At 37.4% G+C, this 25,265-nt stretch overlaps 4 protein-coding genes across 5 annotated transcripts; 3 read left to right on the forward strand and 1 right to left on the reverse strand.

Moving 5' to 3' along the window:
* Positions 1-269: 269 nt before the first annotated feature.
* Positions 270-5,130, forward strand: LOC103321338 (microtubule-associated protein 70-1-like). Its single transcript, XM_008223138.3, has 11 exons — positions 270-870; positions 980-1,065; positions 1,985-2,050; positions 2,166-2,336; positions 2,416-2,586; positions 2,740-2,895; positions 3,010-3,156; positions 3,271-3,342; positions 3,436-3,963; positions 4,045-4,232; positions 4,587-5,130. The coding sequence occupies exons 1-11, from the start codon at positions 624-626 to the stop codon at positions 4,624-4,626; spliced, it is 1,872 nt and encodes a 623-aa protein (XP_008221360.3). The 5' UTR covers positions 270-623; the 3' UTR covers positions 4,627-5,130.
* A 631-nt stretch (positions 5,131-5,761) lies between these two features.
* On the forward strand, positions 5,762-10,952 carry CPSF73-II (cleavage and polyadenylation specificity factor 73 kDa subunit-II). 2 transcript variants are annotated; one of them, XM_016791899.2, is made up of 13 exons: positions 5,763-5,910; positions 6,007-6,193; positions 6,289-6,361; positions 6,442-6,559; positions 6,704-6,777; positions 6,952-7,088; positions 7,252-7,315; positions 7,577-7,642; positions 8,101-8,170; positions 8,586-8,690; positions 8,897-9,038; positions 9,377-9,473; positions 9,664-10,952. In XM_016791899.2, the coding sequence occupies exons 1-13, from the start codon at positions 5,886-5,888 to the stop codon at positions 10,480-10,482; spliced, it is 1,977 nt and encodes a 658-aa protein (XP_016647385.2). In that variant the 5' UTR covers positions 5,763-5,885; the 3' UTR covers positions 10,483-10,952. The 2 variants fall into 2 exon arrangements, with proteins under 2 accessions (XP_088901637.1, XP_016647385.2); XM_089045511.1 differs by lacking the exon at positions 9,377-9,473 and having other exon boundaries at positions 5,762-5,910; positions 9,664-9,892.
* A 268-nt stretch (positions 10,953-11,220) lies between these two features.
* RIE1 (RING-finger protein for embryogenesi) lies at positions 11,221-14,427 on the forward strand. The gene is made up of 5 exons (XM_089045512.1): positions 11,221-12,101; positions 12,759-12,878; positions 13,275-13,407; positions 13,517-13,672; positions 13,954-14,427. The coding sequence occupies exons 1-5, from the start codon at positions 11,548-11,550 to the stop codon at positions 14,113-14,115; spliced, it is 1,125 nt and encodes a 374-aa protein (XP_088901638.1). The 5' UTR covers positions 11,221-11,547; the 3' UTR covers positions 14,116-14,427.
* A 216-nt stretch (positions 14,428-14,643) lies between these two features.
* LPXC1 (UDP-3-O-acyl N-acetylglycosamine deacetylase family protein) lies at positions 14,644-17,053 on the reverse strand. Its single transcript, XM_008222685.2, has 7 exons — positions 16,834-17,053; positions 16,393-16,701; positions 15,953-16,159; positions 15,622-15,723; positions 15,441-15,505; positions 15,068-15,212; positions 14,644-14,968 (listed from the first exon to the last, which is right to left on the reverse strand). Exons 1-7 carry the CDS (start codon positions 16,891-16,893, stop codon positions 14,915-14,917), a joined length of 942 nt encoding a protein of 313 aa, XP_008220907.1. The 5' UTR covers positions 16,894-17,053; the 3' UTR covers positions 14,644-14,914.
* Positions 17,054-25,265: the final 8,212 nt, after the last annotated feature.

Raw genomic sequence — 25,265 nt, forward strand, 5'->3', positions numbered from 1 at the left:
AACAATGAGAAAAAAAAAAGAATTACTGAAATATATAGCGCTGCTAGCCTGCTAACCTGCTAACCTGCTACCATGCGCATCCATGTACTGTGCGTATACGGTACCCAGAGGCCTTCCCTTTGCGTGAGAGTGCGCATTACGCTTCCAGCTTATCCTAGAAGAAAATATCGCAAGACCAAGAAAGCCCAAAGCCCAAAAGAAAAACAAAAAGAAACAAATCAAAGTAAGTAGGAGTATTATTAACTGTTTGAAGGAGTTTACTTAATAATACTGAGAGTCGCATGCACTAGTGTCTGCTTAACAGCAAAGCGTCCCCATTCCTCTTCGCCAGTCTATTTAATTAATCAAACTAAATCTACTCACTCTCTCTCTAGCCACAGCCAGATTTAAATCACAATCTAGAGAGAGAAAAAACAAAGCAAGAGAAAACCCACTCCATTTCTCTCTCTAAAAATCACCATTTTTCCCAAAAGCTCAACACTCTTTCCTTCCCTCCTTCTCTCTCAATATCTACATATCTATAATCTGCGTATCTGTATATTTATCTACGATTTGAAACCCTAGGCATTTCGGATCCTGACCTGCATTTGGATGTGAAAGAGTGTGCGCTACTCAGATCGGCTATGGATGAGGTTTCCGGCGACGGAGGTACGACTCCGGTGGCGGAGTTCAGCTGTAATGGACCGGCTCCGGGGGTTACTCCGACACCGCCGCCACTGACGGTGTCGGGATCGTTCAAGGAGGGGAAGAGTTCATCGCGGAGAAGAGGATTCATGAGGCCGAGCATGGACGGCGACGAGTTCATTAACCTCTTGCACGGCTCGGATCCGGTCAAGGTCGAGCTCAATCGGCTCGAGAATGAAGTCAGAGGTGCGAATGCGGCTCGATCCGCTGATTTTCTCGAGATTTGCTACTGGTTTTGCTCGATTTAGAGTGTAGTTTCTCCGTTTTGACTGTTGGTTTTGGGTGAGTTTTGCAGATAAGGACCGGGAGTTAGGAGAGGCACAGGCTCAGATCAAGGCTCTTAAGCTCTCTGAAAGAGCCAGAGAAAAGGCTGTTGAAGAGGTTATTTTCGTCATTTGCTATTACGCTGATTTTTCGAGCTGCTCTTTTTTTTTTCGTGTCCGTGTGTGTATACAAATATTGGTTTCTGGATTTTTTAGGTTGGCATCTTTGCCAAGCAGCTTATGTGTTTGTCTTGAATTTGAATCTCAAATCATATTTAAATTGAAATTTGTATAGTTTCCTTCTCTCCGGGCAATAATAGTCACGTCTGAAGAATTATTCTTAGTCGTGTTTCTTCCTTAATAATAAAATTTACATTTAGCCCGTATTTTAGGATCCTGGGAATTGCAGGAGTAGACGATGGCTATTTTAACAATTATTATGATCAATAGGGAATCTGTTTTCTAGTAACTGAGGGGCAAGGCAAGGGTTAATTTATTTTTTGGATTCCATTTCTGGAGAACTAACTAGCATATTAGTTGATTATTAAGAATTTGACTTGTTCTTCCTGAAAAAGAATTTAACTAGTTCGTATTCCTTTTTTAGTTCTGGGGTAACATATTTTAATTGGCCCAAAATTGTGGTATGTATAGTAATGTATTACTCGTATAGGAATATTGTTGGCATGTAAGCTTAAATGCTCAACAGTCCTGTTCACCAAAAAAAGAACAAAAAGAAAAAAAAGAGAGAGAAGGAAAATGCTTAACAGCTTCAATTGGTACATTTTCTCATGTTTGCACTATAGCTCATGGTTTCCTCCTTTATTGTGACACTTGCATTTGTTGCCATTAGCCACTTTGAGAGATATCAAAGAATTTTGTTTTCTGATAATCTGGAACGCTGGACATTATAAATCTTAAATTTTGATATATGTAATATTAGGGGAATTTTTTTCCTTTGTTTTCTCTCTCATTTAACTAGTATGTCATTAAAATGGTTGCTGACTTTTCTATTTTTCTGTGTTTTGATTACATTGCAGCTCACTGATGAACTATCGAAGGTGGAGGAGAAGCTGAAGTTAACAGAATCACTTCTAGAAAGCAAAGTATTATTTGAATTTGATCCTCGTCTCAACTTATCTGAAAGTTTGCTAACTTATTTTCACTTTGGTTATATATACTTGTTATCACAATTCTACTTCGTCAAAAAATGTTTTGCAGAATCTAGAAATTAAAAAAATCAATGATGAGAAGAAAGCTTCCATGGCAGCTCAGTTTGCAGCTGAAGCTACTCTACGCAGGGTTCATGCCGCCCAAAAGGATGATGATATGCCTCCAATTGAAGCCATTCTTGCACCTCTGGAGGCTGAGCTCAAGCTTGCTCGACAAGAGGTACTTTGTGTGTTACCCTAGCAGACGGAATTTATGGTGACTTGTAAGTGTAATTAATTAGTTGCTTTGCTGCTTACAGATTGCAAAGCTTCAAGATGATAACAAAGCTTTGGATCGCCTTACCAAATCAAAAGAAGCAGCTTTACTTGAGGCTGAGAGGACTGTTCAGGTTGCTTTGGCTAAGGCCTCCATGGTGGATGATCTTCAGAATAAAAACCAAGAGTTAATGAAACAGATAGAAATTTGTCAGGTAAGTGCCAGGTCATGCATGATATTCGTTTCTTTAAGTGCATTAGACATATTTTTTCTTCTTTTGGCGGTGGTGTGGGAATTTAATATTATAGTTTCCTGCTTTCGGTGTTTGACTAGGATGATTTATATTTCTACTGCTTCTGTGTGGTAGGAAGAAAATAAAATTTTAGACAAGATGCATAGACAAAAGGTTGCCGAGGTTGAAAAGCTTACTCAGACTGTGCGGGAGTTGGAAGAGGCTGTTCTTGCTGGAGGTGCAGCGGCAAATGCTGTGAGGGATTATCAGCGGAAATTCCAGGAGATGAATGTAATATGCCAAACATATATAAATGCTCAGTATTGGCTTTTGCTTATTGTTAACCTGTAACCTGTAGTTGAAAGCATTCTTAAGATTGAAAAGGTATGGTTTTGTGTTTCTCAGGAGGAAAGGAAAACTCTAGACCGGGAGTTGGCCCGTGCAAAAGTAACAGCAAACAGAGTAGCTGTAGTGGTAGCAAATGAGTGGAAAGATGCTAATGACAAAGTGATGCCTGTAAAACAATGGCTTGAAGAACGGAGATTCTTGCAGGTAGTGGTTCTTATCTTCTTTTTTTGGTCGAACTCTTAGCTTCTTACTGGCTTTCTTTGAGCTTTCAGTGTTTGGCTTTACTGTTACTGTAATTGCCAAACTGTGTTCTGACAGGGAGAAATGCAGCAACTCCGTGATAAGCTTGCCATAACCGAGCGAGCTGCCAAGTCCGAAGCTCAGTTGAAAGTAATAATCCAGTTCTGCAATCAATTTCAAATTTGTATGTAATTTAAAGGTGGGATGTTGTGTAGAGTAAAAGTTCTCTCTTGTATTTAACAGGAAAAATACCATATGCGACTTAAAGTGCTTGAGGAGAGTGTGAGAGGATCTTCTAGCAGTACTAATCGCAGCACAGCTGAGGGAAGAAGTACAAGCAATGGGCCCTCTCGACGTCAGTCTCTGGGTGGGGCTGATAATATTCCAAAATTAACTTCCAATGGCTATTTATCCAAGAGAACACCGGTCAGGTCTTTGTCCTCTAGCACCAGTTCAGTGTTGAAGCATGCTAAAGGCACATCAAAATCGTTTGATGGTGGTACAAGGTCACTGGACAGGGGTAAGGTTCTCTTAAATGGTACAAGCCCAAGTTTCTCAGTTAACCAATCTTGTGATGGAACCAAGGATGGTGAACCTCAAAATAACTGGAAGGGAAATTCAGATGATAAGCCAAATGAATTCTCAACAGTGGATATAGAGGATAGTGTCCCAGGGGTTTTGTATGATTTGCTACAGAAAGAGGTTGTAGCTTTGAGGAAAGCTGGTCATGAGAAAGATCAAAGCCTGAAAGATAAGGATGACGCTATCGAGGTCGATATTCTGTTCTATCAGTCTATTATTCTGTAATGTATGCTCTTGGTTAAGTATTCATTTGTGATTTTTGTCTTTCAGATGTTGGCTAAGAAGGTAGATACCTTGACTAAAGCAATGGAGGTTGAGGCAAAGAAAATGAGAAGAGAAGTTGCTGCCATGGAGAAAGAGGTGGCTGCCATGCGTGTGGACAAAGAACATGAGAATAGGGCCAAGCGGTTTGGTAATGCCAAAGGTTCTGTCAACAGTGCTCAGGTTCTTTCTGGAAGGTACTTATTTTTCAATCTCTTACCACCTGTAATGTCTTAGGCCAAACTAGTTCTATGGTTGTACCATTTATTATGTTTTCTTAGTAATAGAGAGATTGGCGATGATGGATCAGCTTGCTTTAGGATATATAACCCCCCCCCCCCTCATTTGTGTAAATTTGTTACACTTGGTACTTACTATTTATCCCTTCAAATTATATAGAGCGTATATAGGAAACATATGTTTTTTTTTCTTTCCAAAGATAAAACTGCCAGATCATTTAAAATCTCATTCTCACATAAATGTACAACCACTATATGATTATTGTTTTCACAAAACTTGTAGAAGTTGACGTGTTTCACATATTTGTGCAGAGGTTTGGCACGAGGTGGGTTAACACGCAGCACCCAATGACAAAAATCCTAATGTGCAGCTGCATAAAGGCGTTAATCCGCTTAGGCCTTGTTCTTCCTTCCATTTTCCACATTTTATTATTATTTTTCCTTTTTCCCCCTACTGTGATTGATTAAAAGATTGTAGCTGGCATGCCGATGATACTGTGTTCACCAAAGCTGGCAAGAGAGAATCCAAAAAGGAGGGCAAACTCAGAGAAATAAGTCGGTATGCTTCTGACGTAGATTGTTATTCCCATGCTTAGAGATCAGCAGAAAAGAAGAGAAAGGGAAGAAGATTATTGACTTTGGGCTAACCTTTTGTGGTGTCGTGAGTGGCCAATGATTGTGTTGTATAGGTAGCTTATTGGTTTTTACTTTTGTTCTATCTTTTGCAGTTTATATTTGTAATTGCAGCTAGTGTGATTGTTGTTGGTTCAGGGTTTGTTAATATTCTTGTAACCAGATCAAGATCAGATCTTTTGTGGTTGTGTTAATTCATCTATAGTCCACTGTTGGTTATATATATGTATGTCTGGTAGAATGTTAAATTCCTATATAGCCCCTATCAAGCTCACGTTAGGGGCCTGGGCTATAATGTTATTAGTTTTATAATGGAGCCTCATATCAAAACCATCATCTTTCATTTTTACTTAATGCAGTTGTTCTCTGTCGTTTGTAGTATGAAATGAAATAAACAAGCAGAAACTTTCTGACAAATTGAAATGGGTTGCGCTTCACTCTCGAGTCTTCTCTAACAAGAATTAAGAGTAGGGTTCAGCAAGCAGAAATTGTGATTGATATTCAGTGTGTGATTTCCTTGAGATTAAACCTAAAACTGAAACCAAAGGCATAGAGCATAGAGCATGGACGGGGATTCGAACGCCAGACTTATGTTGTAGGGTTAATTGCATTCGTATGTTTTACCAATGGGGTGTTAGTTGGTTTTCATTCCCTCAAAATTCCTATGTTTTGTTGGATTGATTCAGGTCTTCGGTGTGCTTCAAAGTGGTCTTGAGTTCAAGTTTCCTCCCCTTACTAATGACCCAAAAAAACCTATATTTTATTTTATTTTATGCTTTCCTGAATAGTGCTGGCTGGGTTGGCCTGTTTTCGATGGCGGGCTCCGTCATGAATCTCTCTGGGCCATTGGTTGTAAAGCCCGTAATTGTATCCATTTTTCATTAATTCGGCTGTTATTTATTTAAATTCTGCCACAAAACGAAACGAATCAAACGCCGAAACTCAATAGCGCGCCAAGAAGCTGCGTATCTCATTCTCATGACCATCGACTCTCTCGTCCTCGGTAACTCTACCCCTCACCTTCATTCTATTCTCTCCCAGAATTTTTTACTTTTTGCCTTAAACTGATTAGTTGATTAATTTTTTTTGGGGTCATCAGGCGCTGGGCAAGAGGTAGGTAAGAGCTGTGTAGTGGTGACAATCAATGGGAAGCGAATCATGTTCGACTGCGGAATGCATATGGGGCATCTAGACCACCAACGCTACCCCGACTTCTCTCTCATTCCTAAACCCGAACCGAACCCGAACTTCGATCACGCCCTCACTTGCATCATCATCACCCACTTGTACGAAAAGAAAACAAAAACCAACTTAATATTTTAAATTCCTTATGGTTCAGTAGACTTACCTCAATATTTGTTGATCTTTTGCAATTGGGCAGTCACTTGGATCACGTTGGAGCCCTCCCTTATTTCACGGAAGTCTGCGGTTATCGTGGCCCCATTTACATGACGGTAAGGTGCTCGGGAAAATGTCTGTGTCAATTGGTATTTTGATGTTCTTGTTGTAACGGTTTTTCGTGATTGTACTGCAGTATCCGACAAAGGCATTGGCTCCTATAATGTTGGAGGACTATCGAAAAGTGATGGTTGAGCGAAGGGGTGAGGAAGAACAGTTTTCTTCTGATCACATTGCTGAATGCATGAAGAAAGGTGCTTGAGTATTTCTTATGATTTTCTTGAACCAGTTGAAGATTTAGTCGTCATAAGTTACTTGAAAATTTTCACAAGTTAAGGGTTGTTTTTGTTTTCTGAAATTCAGCTATTCTGTTATTGTTTTATGGTTCCTCAATGCAGTTATACCAGTGGATCTGAAGCAAACAGTGCAGGTTGATAAAGACCTTCAAATCCGTGCGTACTATGCAGGACATGTAAGTCTTGTTTATCTCACATCTAGAATACATTGTCTGTTGATATCATGCTTATACACACCGGACAAGAATTATATTTCTCCTATTTCGTTAATAATTTTCTTGGAACAGTCAATACTGTTTGTCACTTTCGTGTGTCATTCCTTGAGTCCTAATATTTATTTTTCTTTTAAGGTTCTTGGAGCTGCAATGTTTTATGCAAAGGTGGGAGACGCTGCTATGGTATACACAGGAGACTATAATATGACGCCAGATAGGCATCTTGGAGCAGCTCAAATTGAACGACTAAATTTGGACCTTCTTATTTCAGAGTATGGGATATCTATGTCTTGTATATTATTTGAATTTGCACCTTATCATTTGTTAAACATTGGATGTCCTTTGTTGATGAACTCAGAGTACAATTTCTTTTAATGTATGAAACCTTTGTGTTCCATGCACTCGCTTATACATAGATATTTTTTCCTGTTACAGGTCCACATATGGAACAACCATCCGGGATTCAAAATATGCCCGGGAAAGAGAATTTCTCAGAGCTGTACGTAAATGACAAAATTGAAGTATCAACAGTTCATACTATAATTTAAACTAGTGTAAAGAGTCATAATTATCAAACTCTTGGTTCTTTAACATGCAACTCATTGCCGTAAGAATCAATTTCTATTGATGAAGTCATACACGTCATACATATATGTATTCCTTTGTGAAACTGGTGGCTGTCAAAATTGGATGCAAGATTTTCTTATCTTGCTCCTCTGAAGGTGGTTTTGTTGGTAATCTCTAATATAGGTTTATGTAGGTTCACAAATGCGTCGCTGGTGGTGGAAAAGTGCTAATTCCAACATTTGCTCTTGGGAGAGCTCAGGTACTCTAATTAAGAGAGTTTCATTTTTCTTTGACTTCGTATTTATATTTTGTTCTTGGAAGGAAGTTCTTCCTGTTCTAAGAAGGAAAAATGAGAGAGACCTCTGAAGTCCTGAATAATCCTGTGCGTCCTTATTAAGCTTTCATACTTTAATCAGCATTGTTATCGTATTGATGCCTTTCAAGCTAGTTAGATAATGGATTTGTATTAATAGATTTAGATTTTTATGGAAATTGTATCTAGTTAAAAAAACCATCATTTGTATGACAAAAATAAACAACCATATTCCAACTAGAACGCCTTGAATTCATGACACCAGACACTGCTACAACAATTCTAATTCTTTGTATCTTTATGTTTGATCTTGATTCTGTTTATTTTAGTGCTAATGATTTTCGTAGCCAATTCTGAGCCCTGGCTGTGACATTTTGTTCTGAATGTAATCTATTATTTTGTAGGAGCTCTGTATCTTGCTGGAAGATTATTGGGAGCGCATGAATCTAAAGGTTCCTATTTACTTCTCAGCAGGTTTGCACTAGCTGCTGTACTTCCTTCTCACATCTATTAACTGTTTGCAGGATATGTGGTCAAACTGTATGCTATGCTCTCACTTATCAAAGTGGATGCTTTGCAATCTAAGTTTTGTTACTTACTTGCACCAATCTTGATCTGATAACATTTTGGTACCTATAACGTTGGTAAATAAATCTTAGAAATTAGTGATTAGTGATAATTAATGTATAAACAAGAAGTAGCTATCTAGCAGGGATCAAAGTGTTATTAATTTCATCTTTGACATGATTCTGGAAGTTTATCTGCGGGTGTGAAAAATTTTCTGATGTGGCAAATCTTGTACAGTTTCTCCATGTCTAGGGGTGCCTTCATTTCTTTCTTGGTATACAGTGGTGTTTCAAATTTTGACTGACGATATTAATTCTTTCAGGTTTGACCCTTCAAGCCAACATGTACTATAAGATGCTTATCAGTTGGACCAGCCAGAAAGTTAAAGAAACGTACTCCACGCGCAATGCATTTGATTTTAAAAATGGTACTTATTTTATCTGTTATTAAATTTCTGAGGGACTGAAATGTTGGTGAAAAGGAAGAACCACACAGCAGTATTATAGACATACGAGTATCTACATTTTAAGTTAACTTTGCAAGAATTGATATTGAATATATTATTTCATTGCTTGATAACTAATTGTTTAATGAGCCCTCCATCTTACTTTTTTTTTGTTTTGAATATTGCAGCTCACAAGTTTGACCGTTCTATGATCGATGCTCCTGGACCTTGTGTTCTGTTTGCCACACCAGGGATGATCAGTGGTGGTTTTTCACTTGAAGTTTTCAAGCACTGGGCTCCTTCGGAAATGAATCTTGTTACACTGCCCGGGTAACTGCCTTCTTCGAATTCATTTATCTCTAAACCTCAAATTTATTATCAGATATCAATAAGAAACTTTTGGGTTGGAAGTTGGAACCTAGAAGGTGATCGCTATAACAAACACCGTAGTAAATTCTGGAATATATTTTTCAGTAACCAGTTGAGTTGATCTACTTTTAACTCTCTTTTGATGTTTAAAATTTAAAGACAATGTCGTCATGTTCATATGTCCATATGATACTATGGTTTGCTGGAACTTGATAGGCGGAACAAAAAAAAAAGGAAAAAAGAAAGAATAGGGTGCCAAGTTGAACTTTTAGTCATCAATTTTTTCTGTCCTTTTCTAGGTATTGCGTGGCTGGAACTATAGGACATAAATTGATGTCGGGTAAACCCACCAAAATTGATCTGGACAAGGACACGCAAATTGATGTGCGATGCCAGGTTCAACTTCATCTCTTACCCTGTATAGTTTCAACATCATTCTTCTTCAAGAATGTTTCCATTGAATTTTCATTTTTAATAGTTTTACACATGAGGTGATTTGTTTACAAATATAAATTGAAAGAAGTTTTCTTCTGTTTTTCGCATTTCTTCATGATTGTCCTCTTATACATTCTATTTTGATTGCCAGATTCATCATCTGTCTTTCAGTCCTCATACAGATGCCAAAGGGATTATGGACCTTATCAAATTTCTCTCCCCCAAGAACGTGATACTTGTTCATGGCGAGAAGCCTAAAATGGCTACTCTAAAAGGAAAAATACAGTCCGAACTGGGAATTCAATGTTATGACCCTGCAAACAATGAGACTGTCTCAATTTCTTCAACCCACTATGTGAAGGCATTAGCTTCGGACGCATTTATCCGAAGCTGCTCAAATCCGAACTTCAAGTTTTTGAAAAGCAGCCAAGAAGATGAACACGGTTCAAATTCGAGAAACAATAATTTCACTCCCCGACTGCGAGTAAGCGATGAAAGGGTAGCAGAAGGGGTCTTGGTTATGGAGAGAAACAAAAAAGCCAAGGTAGTACACCAAGACGAGCTTCTGCTCATGTTAGGAGAAAAGAAGCACCAAGTTCAATTTGCTTATTGCTGCCCTGTCGATATTGGCAACTTGGGAGAGACCAAAAGTTCAACAACAAACGATGGTCAGCTTTGCAAATCTGAGACATGCTCTCGGCTTCTTCGCCAATTGTCAGCAAAACTGTCAAATGAATTTTCTCAAGGGAACATCCAAGATTTTGAGGATCATCTTCAAGTGGAGTCGTTTCATGTGTCCATTTGTTTGAAGAACAACTGCCCTTACAGATTAATGGATGTTCAAAACAAATCCCAAGAAGCAGCGTTTTTCTGCTGCAGTTGGGGGATGGCAGATGAGAAGCTTGCATGGAAAATCATTTCCATCTGTCAAAATTTTAACGTACATCAGCATAAACAAGGGTGTCTGTAGCCTGGCTGACTCATGTTGTTACTGAGGATCTCATGGAGCAGAGGGTGGACGCGTGTGCTTGAGTACAAGTGGACGACACATCGTTGCGCCGCAATCAGAGTGTCTGTCAGACGGCATTACGGAGGACCACCTCGTGTAGTTCTGCCCTACCAGCACGTGTAGTTGTTGGCGGCACAAAGGGGTTCTGCTACCGCCTTTGAATTTTAGGTGAGTGAAAGGAAGCTAATAATTCTTCATTAAAAAAAAAATCAATATATATATATGAAAGGACACTAGTTATATATTCTTCAAGAACTTTTTTATTTTTATTTTTAGGTTGAGTGAAGGGAAAATTGGATTGACAACGTATCGAATAGAATTTAATGAAAGAAAGCGACCGGATCTCTACAATCAAAAAACATTTGTAGTACCTTTGTAGATCACTTAGTGATCATCTACCCATACATGATATTTCCATCTTTATACAACAATATGATTAGCAATCCGTTAAATAGAGTGGGCAACAACAAATTTTCTTTTTTTTTTTTTTTTTTTTTGGGTTCTTATAAATGTTTAATAAAGATATTTGACTGCTGAAATTTTTTAAGGGCAAATCAAAGACATGCAAACGTAAAGGATTCCTTAGAAAATTTAAAAATAAATAAGGACAATTTTGTCCATTTTAGCTTCTTTTAAAAAATTTCTCTCTTCTTTGACTTTTCCAAAGTCCCCCAAAAAAGAAACTGAACGGTGTGCCTTCGTGCGCTGGCAAATAAGAAGGGTATTTGGCGCAAAAACTCAACAGAGGAGTCAATTACTGAAATCACGAAAAAACCAGCAAAAACCTTTCATCCATGCCTATCTACCATTCAAAACACAGAAAGTGTTGAGACTTTGCGACTTTGAAAAAAGACACACACAATTCCCAAACCCATCTCCATATCCCTCACTAATACTAACAGTTGTAATATAGGAAGGAAGAGGCGAGCACACTCTCTCTCTCTCTCTCTGAATCATGTCTCTATTTCTCTCTCAATTATAATTGGCAATTCAATTGCCTCTTTTTCTCATAATTTCATCACAAACATGTCCTCGGAATCTTCTGCTACGACGGCGGCAGCGGCTGAGTCCCATGCGCCGCTCCTCCTGCCCCGCCAGGCGAGCAGCGGCCGCGACTCCTCCGACCTCGGCTCCCCGACCGCCCGACCCGCCACGCTGGCGATGCTGCTGGGGCGGGCCACCGGGCGCCGTGGCCCCTCGATGCTGGTGCGGGAGACGGCGGCGCGGGAACTGGACGAGCGGCGCGCCGACTGGGGCTACTCCAAGCCTGTGGTGGCTCTGGACATGATGTGGAACACGGCGTTCGTGGTGGTGTCGGTGGCGATGCTGATATGGACAGACCATGAGCACCCAAACACGCCGATCCGGCTGTGGATCTGTGGATATGCGCTGCAGTGTTTCGTGCATGTGGTGTTGGTGTGGGTTGAGTACCAGAGAAGGAATAATATTGCTCGGAGGATCAGTAGAAGAAACCAGGACGCCCAGCAGAACCAGCACCAGGTCGAAATCGATGCAAATGATACCGACGATGAAGAAGCAGCAGCAGCAGCTAGGGATTTGGCGATTTCCACGCGCTCCAGGTTTCTTCTAATTTGCTTTTGGATATAGTTGTTATGGTTCATGGAGTTCAAAGTGGACACTGAAACCCAGTAATCTTGATGAATGGGTTGCTCTCTCACAATATAAATTGAGCTTAGCTGAGTCCTATGTATCACATAAGAGGTGGATAGTAGTGGTGGTTGGATATTTAGAGTACGTTATAACCATGTTTAGTGACTAATTTAAGCCCATAATCGAATTCCACTTGTCCTTGTATGCCATCCGACTGAGATCTTTACTGCATAGTTCAAGATGGGATATTGACATCTTTGCTTGTTTGGAAGTTTTAGAGTTGGGGAATGACAGTCGGAAACGTTTTGGATTTCATAGTTATGATTCTGGCATTATTCATATCATCACTTATTTTTTGTTTTTTTGTTTGTAAAAATCCAACTTAACTCAACTCATCAAAGCTTTAATCTTGAAGTTGCTCATATTTTTGCTCTCTACATTTCATTTTGTGTGGGGATGATGCTTGCAAAATATGTTTGTAAATTTGACCAAACTGTTATGTGACTACTTTCTATGGTATTTCCAGTCCCCGGCTTTATCTGCAATTAGAGTTTTCATGTGCTGCCTTAGTACCTGTTTGTGGAAGGTCTATAAATTACTGACTGACTGCATTTTATATGTCCTAGTCTCTCTAAACGATGCGAAACAGTGAATACAATGGCATCATTTCTCTGGTGGATAGTTGGCTTTTATTGGGTAGTCTCTGGCGGTGAAGTTCTTCTGCAAAATGCTCCACGTTTGTACTGGTATTTCTATAACCAATCTATTAAGAAATATTCCTTCATCTCAAATTATGTGCATGCATGCGTGTCTTCTTTCTTTCCTTTTTTATAATATAGTAATTTAATTTGTTTAAAACAAGCAACTTTTAGGAATTTTAAAAAGTTTCACCATAAGGGAGTTATGGCATTATAATGTTAGAGATGAATACAAAAGCTGGGCCAGGGATCACATCTAAAACTAAAACCTTACTTTAAGTTTCTATAGCGCTAAAACTGTAATGACTGTCAGCTCATTTTAACACAAGAGTCACCCTCAGCTGTCATCTCTTTGTGTGTCTATAGACTATGAACGGCCTAATTATCTAAAAAGTTTGTAACTTCTAGAATAAAAGAAAAATATTTTATTCTGAATGTGTGCAGGTTGGCTGTGGTTTTTCTGGCATTTGATGTCTTCTTTGCCATCTTTTGTGTTGTTCTGGCATGTTTGATTGGAGTTGCTCTTTGTTGCTGTTTGCCATGCATCATTGCAATTCTTTATGCGGTTGCTGGACAGGTTTGAAGTGATAACCTATACCTTTGATTCAAAAATTTATCGACAAAATTAAGAAATTGTAACTGCATATTCTTGACTTGATTATTTTTTTGTTGGTGTGACAATGTAGGAAGGTGCATCTGAAGCAGATCTCAGTATTCTTCCAAAATACAGATTTCGATCGAGCAGTGAGGAAAAATCTAGTGTTGGAGCAGGGAAAATGATTCCAGTAGAAACAAGCAGTGGGTACTTAGCAATTGAGCGTATACTTTTACCTGAGGATGCGGTATGCTTTGGCATCACATTATCATGAATTGCATTTATATTTCAGTATATTACTCCCAACTCAATCTGTTTATTATAGTTGATTATAAAATTTTATTTTAATAAGAAAAACCCCATTTATCCTCCATATTATGCCAGAGAGTTGGTACTTAGGAGGGTCAGTTGGTAAATGGGTATCTTTTACAGGCCAAATATTAAAGTGATTTGTGCTTTTATGGTATTTTGGAAATTTATGAAGAATTTTTATGCTCTAAAGATGTATGGTTTTGGCTCTCTTTCCAGGAATGTTGTATATGTCTCAGCCCCTATGAGGATGGTACAGAGCTTCACACTCTTCCCTGTAATCATCATTTCCACGCTACTTGCATTGTGAAATGGCTTAAAATGAATGCAACATGTCCTCTCTGCAAGTACAACATTCTCAAGGGAAATGAACCGGTTTGAAGGATCAACAGGACATTGCAAGTGGTTGGTTCTGCACAGAGTGGCGTATGTACAGAAATGTCAAGGCATAAAGAGCAAAGATTTTAAATATTTATTGATATTGAATTACAGCATAGTTAACTAGACCTCATTTTGTCTGTTTTCCGGCCATTTGGAGTCGTATTGATTCTTTCTGTTTTCGTCTGTGCTGTTTCATGCCTGTGCAAAGATGGAGAAAAAGATACAGGCTTCAACATCTTAATGTGTTACCTAGGGTTCCTTTCTTAGCAAGGAAAACGATTGTTTTGCATATTTATTACGTATTTCTGTTGATATGAGGTTGCTAAGAATGTGTGGTGTAACTCGGTTATTCGGGCAATAGTCTTAGTTATATGAACTAATAACATCGTATTGTTGAACGCCAGGCTCACTGCGTTGACTACCAGGAGTTGGAGTTTGACCTAGTTTTTAACACAGAAAAAAAGGAGTATAAATTGATGAACCAAGCTTTGATTATCTGGTTTCTAATTAACTCTTTCACAGGGGATGTCCTACCGGGAAATTTTTTGCCTTGATCAAGAACAAAGTGTTACACAATTTGAAGGCATACAACCTTACATCATTTCATCAAGCCAAATTTCAAATACAAGCAGTTACCGGGGTAAATCAGCTTCTGTAATATGCGCACTTTTAGGTTGAAAATTGAAAGTTGAAACCATATGCCGGTCTACTTCTGTAATCTACTTCTATATTTCCGCATCTGAATTTCTGGATCGTTCCTACATCACAATGACTTCTAGAGGACCAAGACATTATCCTTTTATATAATTCCTGATAGCCGGCGAACAAAATCAGAATGCAGTGCATGGCTACCCTGCGTGACATGCCGCACAAACAAACAATGGACTTAATATCTCATAACCATTTTGTTCTAAGCTCTTCTTAGACATGAATATAAGACAAACGTATATACCTTGTATGCCACTATATGCGCCACTGGAAACCCTTGACTGCCAAACCTTGCAAACAGGGAAGCGTCGCCTATAAGATCTAAGACCTTATGGCGACAAGGTTCATCTGGAAAACGCAGTGGTGGGTTCAACCAACCTTTACTAGCACTGCAAAAGAAAAATAGGATTAAGTGTACTATAAGTGTTTTCTCCCAAATCAAGTTGACATGATATATTCCCCACACACTTCAACAAATTCTCTGCCTGAACTCGTTGTTTTAACTTGCATAAAATCATATCCAACTGGCAATTGTCACCTCAGTCCACCCAATTCGCATTTGATCAACCCATGTCATCTCCTAACTAGTTCAACTTAACATAAATGGAGCGTCTCACCTACAAACAAGTGCATTTTCTAATCCACCCCCTTTTATGAGTCCTGCATTCTGCATTCGCTCCACCTGTTAGAACATGGAGTCAAGCATTACCATAATAAATTCAACAATATATGACTAAGCTATAACAGAAAACAGAAAGTAATTTCAAGACTACTAATGGAGAACTGTTTAGTATTGACCTCCTCGTAAATGCAAAAGGTTCTTGACAAAGCAATGTGCTTGGAATAGAAAGAGTTATCCAAGGAGGTCACAGAAAACCACTGGCAGCCAATAGCCTGCACCTGCAGAAAGTGTCAAACAAGCAAGCCCAAAACTTAGCCTATGAATTCTCACATTTGGACAAAGAAGTAGCGGGAAAAACAAAATAATCTGCAGATATTTGATAGCCATTCCTCTCACTAAGTAACCAATCTCTTTCAAGTAAGGATACTTAATAACAACACTTTTTTGTTTCACATTCCAAAACCATGCTGTCAGTAAAGACAATTCCCAATCCAGAAAAATGTGTACCTGTCGAAAGTCGATCCCGTAAGTGATACAAATTTCTGGTGATGGAAATGCAGCAACAAAAGAATCATTCCTCCACACATGCACTGGTTCATTCACATATGCTGCCATCTTCTCACAACAGTTGCCACAACGATCTGTTGCCTCTTTTAAACCAACTTGTTCTATAGCCTCTACCCACTCACTTGCTGAACCATCAAAAATAGGAACCTGCATGACTTGATTTTGGGCATTATTACTTTTCCTATGTCATATTCAAGAATCAGTAGTTCTCTATGTTCTAAATTCAGATTGCCTCAACTTTCTTAGAAGTGGCAATTACACAGTTCAAGCGCCCCCAATAACCTACTATGTGTAATTTCCCCCCTGATATGTCTCCTAATGAAATCAAGAGCAAGTCCTCCTCAAGACAAATCGAAAATTCACAAATATATGGTACCAACCTCAAGATCGCAATCTCCGGGGTCTGAGTTCTTTATCTCAATCCGGCAATTATCAACCTCCATAGCTTCCAAAGCCGAAAGCAAGTGCTCAACCGTTCGAATTTTGACCCCATCTTTACAGAGAGTGGTGCACAGAGGCGATTCCTCAGCAAACTCAATCGAAGCTCGTATCACATTGGGCTGAAAATCAAAGTACCTTCCTTTGCTGACAAGCTCTGGCCACAATTTCACCGTGGAGACCTTTCCACTGTGCAAGCCTTTCCCCTTCCGCTCTATGCATCCCGCTATGGTTTGCTGAAGCCTACCAGTCTGTAATCAAACAATACAAATCACATTCAGACATTAAAAATTGCTTAGAAAATCAACCGGAAAATGACTTGAGGAAAAGGGAGGGAGATGTAAACTTATGCATGTATTTACAGAGACAGGGAGTGTGCTTACGGATTTCCAGACGATGGATTTAGATGACTTGAATGCGTTCAAGGCACTGGAAACTGTCATAGCTTACTCGATTCCGGTGAGTACCAATACGTTGTCGTCTTGCGTCTCAATCTAGGAAAGTGTTGAAGACAAATAAGAACGGGGAGACCACATTTTGGCGGGACTATGAGAAGCTAGGGCTTTCTATGGTTTGCCTAACTGGAGAGAGACTGTTCTGTGTTCTTTCTTTTGGGGCAAAAAGGTTGTTTTGTGTGTTTGTTTTTTGGGGCGAAAAGGGAAACTATTTTCATTATTAAAAAGGCTTATTTACTGTAGACTCATGAAACTTGGTCAAATCTCATTTCCAAACTTAAAATGATCTACTTTCATCTCTTGACCAAGTTTGGTGACTCACTTTCTGTCAACTCCATCTAAAAGTCTGTTAACTTTGATGACGTGGCAGAGGTGTTTTTGTAATTTCGTACACATGGATCATACACCAATTAGAAGAGTGATGTGGCAAATAGAGCCTACCTCCACATAAAAAAAATAATTAAATATTCTAATAATAAAAAATAACTAAAAATTAAATTAAAGAAGAAAAAAATATTCAAATAATTAAAAACTGTACCCAGTACAATCCAACCCCCACCCAGATCCCATCTCTCTCTCTCTCTCTCTCTCTCTCTCTCTCTCTCTCTCTCTCTCTCTCTCTCTCTCTCTCTCACAGATTCGTATTAGAGGAGACAAAGTTCTCTCATTTTCTTATTTTCTTTTTCTTTCTTGGCTGAAGCTCACCAAGGAAATCATAACAGTCTTGCTCTGGTTTGTTTGTTTGTGAAAATTGAATCTATTTATCCCTCTTTTTGGTAAGAACAATGTTAACTACAAAATAACTCATTTAAATATATATCTTTTAAATAGATTCAATTTAATTGGGATGAAAACAACACATATATGAATTTGGGTTTGTTTTTGTTAGGTATATCTCAATTGGATTGGCTTGATTTTTGGGGCTCTTATAGGCTTGAAGATGGTAATCTGTGAGAGAGTGAGAGAGAGAGAGAAGAGGGGGTTTAGGTTGGGGAAGAGGGCTGGGTTTCAAGCAACCTAGATTTGAAGTTGGGTGTTAGAGCACTTCCACCCACAAGGGCTAAGTCTAAGGCAAGAGCTGCTACTATTCACATGAATAGTGTCAGCCTTTTCATTTGTGGTTCCACCCATGAGAGCTAAGTCTAAGGTAAATACTATTCATATGAGATATGAAAAGGTGAATTTGTATATAGTTTTTGATGTGGGAAATAAAGAATATGCCTAGGTATTTATTTAAAAAAATTCTGGAATTTTTGGTATTTTTTTTTCATTTTTTTGGGTTGCTAACGTCATTATGACATCAGCATTGCATCAGTTTGCCCTGGCAGCAGCTCGGGCTGAATTTGCCCGTGGGCTTACCTAGGCTCGTGGGACCCAGCTCTTGCTGGCCCTTGCGCACTGGAGTCGCTTCCTTCCCCATGGGCTGCCTTTTGCCCGGTTTTGAAGCAAGGGTGGACTTGCTCTTAAGGTTGGTTGGAGATCGAGAGAGGGAGGGTTATGATGGTGGCAGGGTTCGAAAAAATCTCTCTCTCTCTCTCTCTCCACATGTGAGTCTGTCTATGCCATCATCAGCAGATCAAACCTAGAACAAAAATAAAAAAAATCATGAATTTTTCAAGCTTTACTCTCCCTCATCCATAACCCATCGATTCTTTCTGCTTCACAAGTAAACATTTTTTTAAATCCACGAATGCCCAAAAAAAATGAACTAAAAAAAAATTGAATCTACAACCAACAAAAAAAATGAACTAAAAAATTTAATTTAAAAACAAAAACAAAAGCAGAGAGATGAAGATAGTGTTGGATGCTTGGTGGAAGATCAATAAGAAGATGGCCAAGATGGTTGTTGGGTTGTATATTGAACTTCGGGTGGAGAAATTGGAGGAGCTACTTGTAGATTTGTTGCTGGGGTTGGCTGTGGGTAAGGATTAATGGTGGCTTGGGGGGTAAGGGAGGATGGTCGTGGGTGGGTAGGAGTATGGGGGCCGCTGGGGTGATGGGTAGAGTTTTTAATTATGTGAAAATATTTTTTTCTTATTTTTTTTAAACTTTTGATTATTATAATATTTAATTATATTTTTATCCATGTGGAGAAGGTGGGCTCCAACGTCACTCTTCTAATTGGTGGATATGATCCATGTGTACAAATTACAAAAACACCCTTGTCATGTCATTAAAGTTAACAGATTTTTAGATGGAGTTGACGACATGGGGCAAAGTGAGTCACCAAGCCTCGGTCAATGGATGAAAGTGGGTCATTTTAAGTTTGGAGGGGCAGAGTGAGATTTGACCGAAGTTTCAGAGGCGCTACAGTAAATAAGCCTTACAAAAAAAGAAACTAACTATGAAAATATGAGAAATGCTAGCAACCTTCTCTCTAAGAGCAACTCCAAAGGTAAGGTTGGGGCGCGGGGTTTGGGCCAAAAAGTGATTCCAACAACGGCTTGCGGCACAGTGGACCCCAGATGGGTTGGCCCTCGGGAGAGGCCCGACTTGGAGCCCGAGTTTTGGATGATGTCAACGACTACAAGGCACCCATAGTCAAGCATCCACGTGGCGTCGTCTGGGCTCTCATATCAGATTTTTTCCTCCAATCTAACAACATCGAATTTTTATGCAATAAAATAATAAAAAAATTAGAAATTTTTTTATAAAAAAATCCAAAAATTAATGAAATTTTTTTTTCTTCTATAAATACCAACCAATACTCTTTACTTTTAACACCAAATCCTCATACATTTTCGTCTCTTTCAACTATTATTCACTTTCTATTTAATATTTTTTTCACTTTCAAGTTTTATTTTTTCAAAATCTTATCCGAATTTTTTTTCCGATTATGAGATATGAATTTTATAATAAAGATTGACGCGTAGGAACCCAAAAATCTAATCCGAAAATATTATCCAAATTAATTGTTTAGGTAAAAAAATTTGTGAAAAAAACAAAAAAAATGAATAGTAATTGCCTTTAGCCATTGCAACAGGTGGAAATACAAAATACTATTTGCAAGGGCAACTACTATTCAAGTGAATAGTGGCTGCCCTGGCTCCCCCCTTACCATGACTAAGAGCAACTACACCCATTTGCCCTTAGAGCACTTCCACCAGTTAGCCCCTTGCCATGGCAAGGGGAGCCCTAAGGCGGCTACTATTCAAGTGAATAGTGGCTGCCCTAGCACAAAAAAAAAAATTGTGTTTCCAGCAGTGCAAAGCTTGCCATGGCAAATACTATTCATTTTTTTGTTTTTTTTTTTTTCACAACTTTGTTTACTTAAACAATTAATATGGATAATATTTTCGGATAAGATTTTTAGGTTCCTACGTGTCAATACTATTCATATTGGATCAGATTTTTGATTTCAAATTTCAGATAAATTTCAACTAGAAGAACCCTCCTTTGGTTTGGGCTCTATGCCCCTCCTCCGGTTTCACTAGAAGAACCCATAATATGATAGAGAAAAAAATAACTTGAAAGTGAAAAAAAAAATTGAGTAGAAAGTGAAAAATAGTAGAAGGAGAAGAAAATGTATGAGGAGTTGGTGTTAAAAGTGAAGAGTATTGGTTGGTATTTATAGAAAGAAAAAAAAATCAGTAATTTTTTGGTATTTTTTTTAATTTTTCCTTTTTTTTCCCTTTTTATTGGGCAAAAAATTGCATGTCATTGGATTGCTGGAAAAAGGATCGGAGAACCTAGAAGCTTCCACGTGGCGAGAGCCGTTGGGGTTGCTTTTCGATTTTTTATTCGCGAAAAAATGGATGTTGGATATATTTAAAAGTCGATCGGATCGCCCAATGAAGACACGTGAAAGAGAGCCGGGCGGTCACGTAGTGGCGCGTCAAATTGTTTTTCAAGTTGGCTCATGCAATACACGCGCCAAGCGTTAAAAATTTAAACTCCACGACGGCCAAGATACCTGCGGTGGCACTCGGGCCACCTGTATGTGGGCCTACCGCTTGCCGTGACTTCTTGTTCTTGGAAACCACATTTTGGGTTTGGCCCCAACCCTCCCCTTGGGCCCTTGCTGCCAATGCTCTTAGCCATGGCAATGGAGGAGGTAGGGCAGTCACTATTCACATGAATAGTAGTTGCCCTTGCAAATAGTATTTTCTGTTTCCACTCGTTGCCATGGCAAAGGGCAATTACTATTCATTTTTTTTATTTTTTTCACAACTTTTTTTTCCACAATAATTAATTTGGATAATATTTTCTAATAAGATTTTCGGGTTCCTATGTGTCAATACTATTTATATCTCATAATCGGATAAAATTTTCAATTTCAAATTTCAGATAAATTAAATAAAAAAAATTGGTTGTTATATTTATAGAAAAAAATTCATTAATTTTTGGGTTTTTTTGAAAAAATTCTGAATTTTTTTCAATATTTTATTGCAAAACAATTGGCTGCCATTGGATTGGAGGAAAAAATCAGATCGGAGAGCCCAAACGACACCACGTGGCAACAGAAAAAAATCAAATCGGGTAATCTGAGTAGCACTATAGCGGTATCTTAGCGATGGCGTCGGTGGCCCTCGCTTTGGACCTCAGTCGCATTCGGCCAGCCCAATTAGTGGGTCCCACACCTCCCTCCCGGGCTGACCGCTAGAATAGCCTTTTTTTTCCCCCAGCCTTGGGCTAGGTCCACCGCTGGACTTGCTATAAGGGCAAATGGGTGAAATTGCTCTAACCTTCTCCTTTGAACATTCTCTATTTTTTGCTTGACATGTGTCATTCTCCTTACACTTAAAACAATGTCATTAATATATTGTACAAGCTAACTTTTGTTTTTCAAGTTTACCTTTATTAAATGTATTCAATTTATGCAAAAAAAAAAATAAAGAAAATATTTGCTTTAAAAAAAAGAGGAAATGTCATTTTTTTTAAAATAAAAAAAGTTCTAAACTTGACTTTAAAAAAAGGAGACATTTCTTCTTTTTTTAAAAGTAGACATTTTCTAAAATAAAAAAAAGATAATTTAGGAAAAAACCTAAAAGAAGCAGCCAGCTCTCAAAAACACCCAAAATATTTCCAAATTGGCAGAAAAACCCTTATCTTAAGCACCAAGGACATGCATATCCTTAGCCTCTCTCTCCTCCGTCAAAACCAAAGCAAATGTGAAGCCTTGTCCTTTTTCCAGCAGCAGCACCAACAGTATATCAGAACATACTTTTAAGAGCTTTTGTTTGTTTGTACATTTGAATCTGAAATAATCATGTGAATCCGTTGGCTTGTATAGAGTGAGCATGTGAAGTTCATATGAAACTTCAGAGAGTAAGAGAGATAGAAAGTTTCAGATAGAGAAGAACTCTTCTTCTCATCCTTAGCTTCTTTTCTTTTCATCCTTAGTCATGGTAGAAGTCAGTGTAAGTTGTGTATATAGTTTGTAACTCCGAAGAAAGAAGTACAGAACACCAGAGAAGAAAAAATCTCAATACTTCCTCTTTCAATTAATAAAACTCCATTTGTTCATATACTTTCTCTTTTCCATTTATTGTATTTACATATTCCGACCACTGTTAATACCGTTTATCTCTCCGACACTGTTTATACTCGGTGATAACAGTAGTTCTAGTAACATAAGCAATTAAGTAAGTCATTTTTCTCTTTTATTTTTGGTTTTCTTAGTAGACTTCTTGTCCAAAATAGGGAAACGCTGTTTATAATTATGTTATTATCTTGCTAAACTGACGATCAGTACTGTGTTTGAGCACTTGGTCATGTCTGATATTTGCCATAACAATAATTGGATGTCTGTCAGAGAACCTCTGAGTTCAGAGGACCTCTGAGTTCTGCTCCATATCTCTTAAGTTGGCGTCTTTGTAGTTCCATGTTCTAGTTCCATGTTCTAGGCATGGTGTCTGGTTGTTATTTTGGCCTTTAGAAAACCTTGACAGAGACCTCTTGTTCAAAATGGTATCAGAGCCTTAGTTTAGCACCTTAATAATATAGTTATACCAGTAAAGTATCTTGAGGACAGAAGTCAGTCAACACAATTGATAAAAACCAACGTTTATAACCTATTAAAATTTTGTTAATTACCAGAATTACCAGTTAAAAACAGTAAACCGTTTGCATGTTTGGCCCTTGGTGGACACCTATTAGAATAAAAGAAAGTTTGCAGAAATTAAAGAAACGGAAAGTAGAATGCCAAAAAGAAATTAGGAATCTAGATAATTATCCTAGAAGAAAGTTAGAAGTCCAGAACAGCATAACAAGAGACCAATACCATTTAGAAGTCTGTAAAGAATCAATAGTAGTTTTTCAGGAGCATTTAGGCATTTTAAAAGAAAAAGGTAGACTTAGATAGATTTTATGATAGAATACCTCAATTTAGAAATCAGTGAACAACAAAAGAAAAAATTAACTCTAGATAATAATACATTAGTTTGTTATTTTCCACAAAAAGAACATAAACATATTTTACATAGTAATAGTAATCCCTTAGAAAATAGTATTATTGACCTTTTGATTAGTCAAGCAGAAAGTGTAAAATTTGAACATAACAAAAATAATAGAATAATTCAACAGTTACTGGAATATTTTCAGAAAAATTCCTTAAAAACAATTAGACAAAACTTAGACTATATAACATCCCAATTAGAAGATAATAATAGGAATATCCAAAGATTTCCTAGTAAGAAAGAAATAAAAGAACTCATAGATCTTATAGATAGTAGGCCAAAACAAATAGAACTCCAGTCATTAGAAATTATTGAACAGTTAAAATTAGAAGTGCAAAAAATACAATTAGTACAAAAAACATTAACTGAACAAGTAGAAAGGTTACATAGTAAAATAGATAGACTTTTAGTTTAATGACATATTCTAAAATTAATAATAAATATATCAAAGCATTAGAAGAAGTTGGTCAACTAGATAAGGAACCAGTAGGTCTTACAGAATTTACAACATCTGTAGCAAGTAGTAATATCCCTGTTAGACAAAATAATTTACTTATCCAATTAATTTTAAATTTAGCCGAAAAAGTAGATCAATTAGAAGAACAAATAACAAAATTAATCAAGTAGTACACAATACCACTTCTACACTACCCAAAGACTTAGTTGATAAATTAGAAAACTTAACCTTAGGAAATAATCCTCATAGAAGAAAAAGTAGAATAAATCCATTTGATAATAGTAAATGGAACTCTTTAGAAGAAAAGGAAAAGAAATAGTTAGAACAGAAGATATATACCCTAGTGAACAAGAAACACAAGAATTTCTTAGAAAATGCTTTGAAAAATCACAAAAAAAATAAATATAATTTATATCAATTAGGAAGATTTGAAAATAGGCATCGTATTGTAAGTAGTATCAGTCAACATAAAGTTAGTTGTATAGATAAAGAAGTAACTCTTAATTTACTTAGTAACACAGCAATAGAACACCTTAAAAAATCACACTATCAACAAATCCATATAGGAACAATTATGATAGGAATAGCTGGACTCACTAGAGCACAAGTAGGAACCAAAGCAGTAGTATACATATATGATGACAGATGGGATAACCATCAGCAAGCAGCCATAACTACAGCAGAAGTAGATCTTAGTACAAACTTAGCAGTCATAGGATGTATTCCTAATTATGTCATGAATATTAGAGAATTTAGTAAACATATTAAAATTAGCATAATGACAAAAAATTATAATATGAAAGGTGAGTACAAAAATTTAAGCATCAGTCTTATGTATGTAGGAAAAATTTCAGATACTTATAATTACAAATTTAATGTAGAATTCCAAAATTTAGTACAAACTTTTGGTAGTAAACACGTTAATATGATAGAGGCAAAACCAGTAGATAATAGTTTTTTAGAAAGAACAGAATGGATTTTACCTGATTTACAAGTAGCAAAAAATAAACAACCTGATAAGGCACAAATTTTTGAAAATCATATAGGTGAAGCAGTAGTAAGATTTACTAATTATAAACAAATAAATGATATAGAAGACTTAGAAAGTGAATTAGATGAAGAAATACATTTGGCATTTGATAACTTAGAAATAAACATGATTGAGCATAATTTTGATAATATAGTTGATAAACTCATAGATGACATAGATAATCTAGATGAAGAAGAATATATAGAAAAATATAAAACTTATGAGTTAGGATTACATAGATTATCAGATAAAGAAATGAAAGATTTAATTTTAAATATAGGCTTAGAACATATTTTAGGAGAAAAAGAATATCAAAATATGTTAATTGAAGTAGAATGCATGCCAGTAGAAGACCAATATAGTTCATCTGGACCATCTGTAACCCCTGCAAGTAGAATAGATCAGCAAAATCTTAGGCAAACTAATGAACCATATAGAGAAAATAATGAAGAAACCGGTAGAAATGCTTTTCAAC

This window comes from Prunus mume, linkage group LG2 (genome assembly GCF_029339155.1).
Source record: "Prunus mume cultivar Tortuosa linkage group LG2, ASM2933915v1, whole genome shotgun sequence".
NCBI lineage: Eukaryota > Viridiplantae > Streptophyta > Magnoliopsida > Rosales > Rosaceae > Prunus > Prunus mume.

Bases quoted from the DNA above. Each gene is read 5' to 3' on its own strand.
- LOC103321338 (XM_008223138.3), top strand. From the start codon at position 624: ATGGATGAGGTTTCCGGCGACGGAGGTACGACTCCGGTGGCGGAGTTC. The intron at 2,051-2,165 runs GTATTATTTGAA...AATGTTTTGCAG, and splicing joins AATCACTTCTAGAAAGCAAA to AATCTAGAAATTAAAAAAAT. The intron at 3,157-3,270 runs GTAGTGGTTCTT...GTGTTCTGACAG, and splicing joins AAGAACGGAGATTCTTGCAG to GGAGAAATGCAGCAACTCCG.
- CPSF73-II (XM_016791899.2), top strand. From the start codon at position 5,886: ATGACCATCGACTCTCTCGTCCTCG. The intron at 6,362-6,441 runs GTAAGGTGCTCG...ATTGTACTGCAG, and splicing joins GTGGCCCCATTTACATGACG to TATCCGACAAAGGCATTGGC. The intron at 9,474-9,663 runs GTTCAACTTCAT...TTTGATTGCCAG, and splicing joins AAATTGATGTGCGATGCCAG to ATTCATCATCTGTCTTTCAG.
- RIE1 (XM_089045512.1), top strand. From the start codon at position 11,548: ATGTCCTCGGAATCTTCTGCTACGACGGCGGCAGCGGCTGAGTCCCAT. The intron at 12,102-12,758 runs GTTTCTTCTAAT...TATATGTCCTAG, and splicing joins GCGATTTCCACGCGCTCCAG to TCTCTCTAAACGATGCGAAA. The intron at 13,673-13,953 runs GTATGCTTTGGC...CTCTCTTTCCAG, and splicing joins TACTTTTACCTGAGGATGCG to GAATGTTGTATATGTCTCAG.
- LPXC1 (XM_008222685.2), bottom strand. From the start codon at position 16,893: ATGACAGTTTCCAGTGCCTTGAACGCATTCAAGTCATCTAAATCCATC. The intron at 16,702-16,833 runs GTAAGCACACTC...GTTTGATTACAG, and splicing joins AATCCATCGTCTGGAAATCC to ACTGGTAGGCTTCAGCAAAC. The intron at 15,724-15,952 runs GTACACATTTTT...CACTTTCTGCAG, and splicing joins ACGGGATCGACTTTCGACAG to GTGCAGGCTATTGGCTGCCA.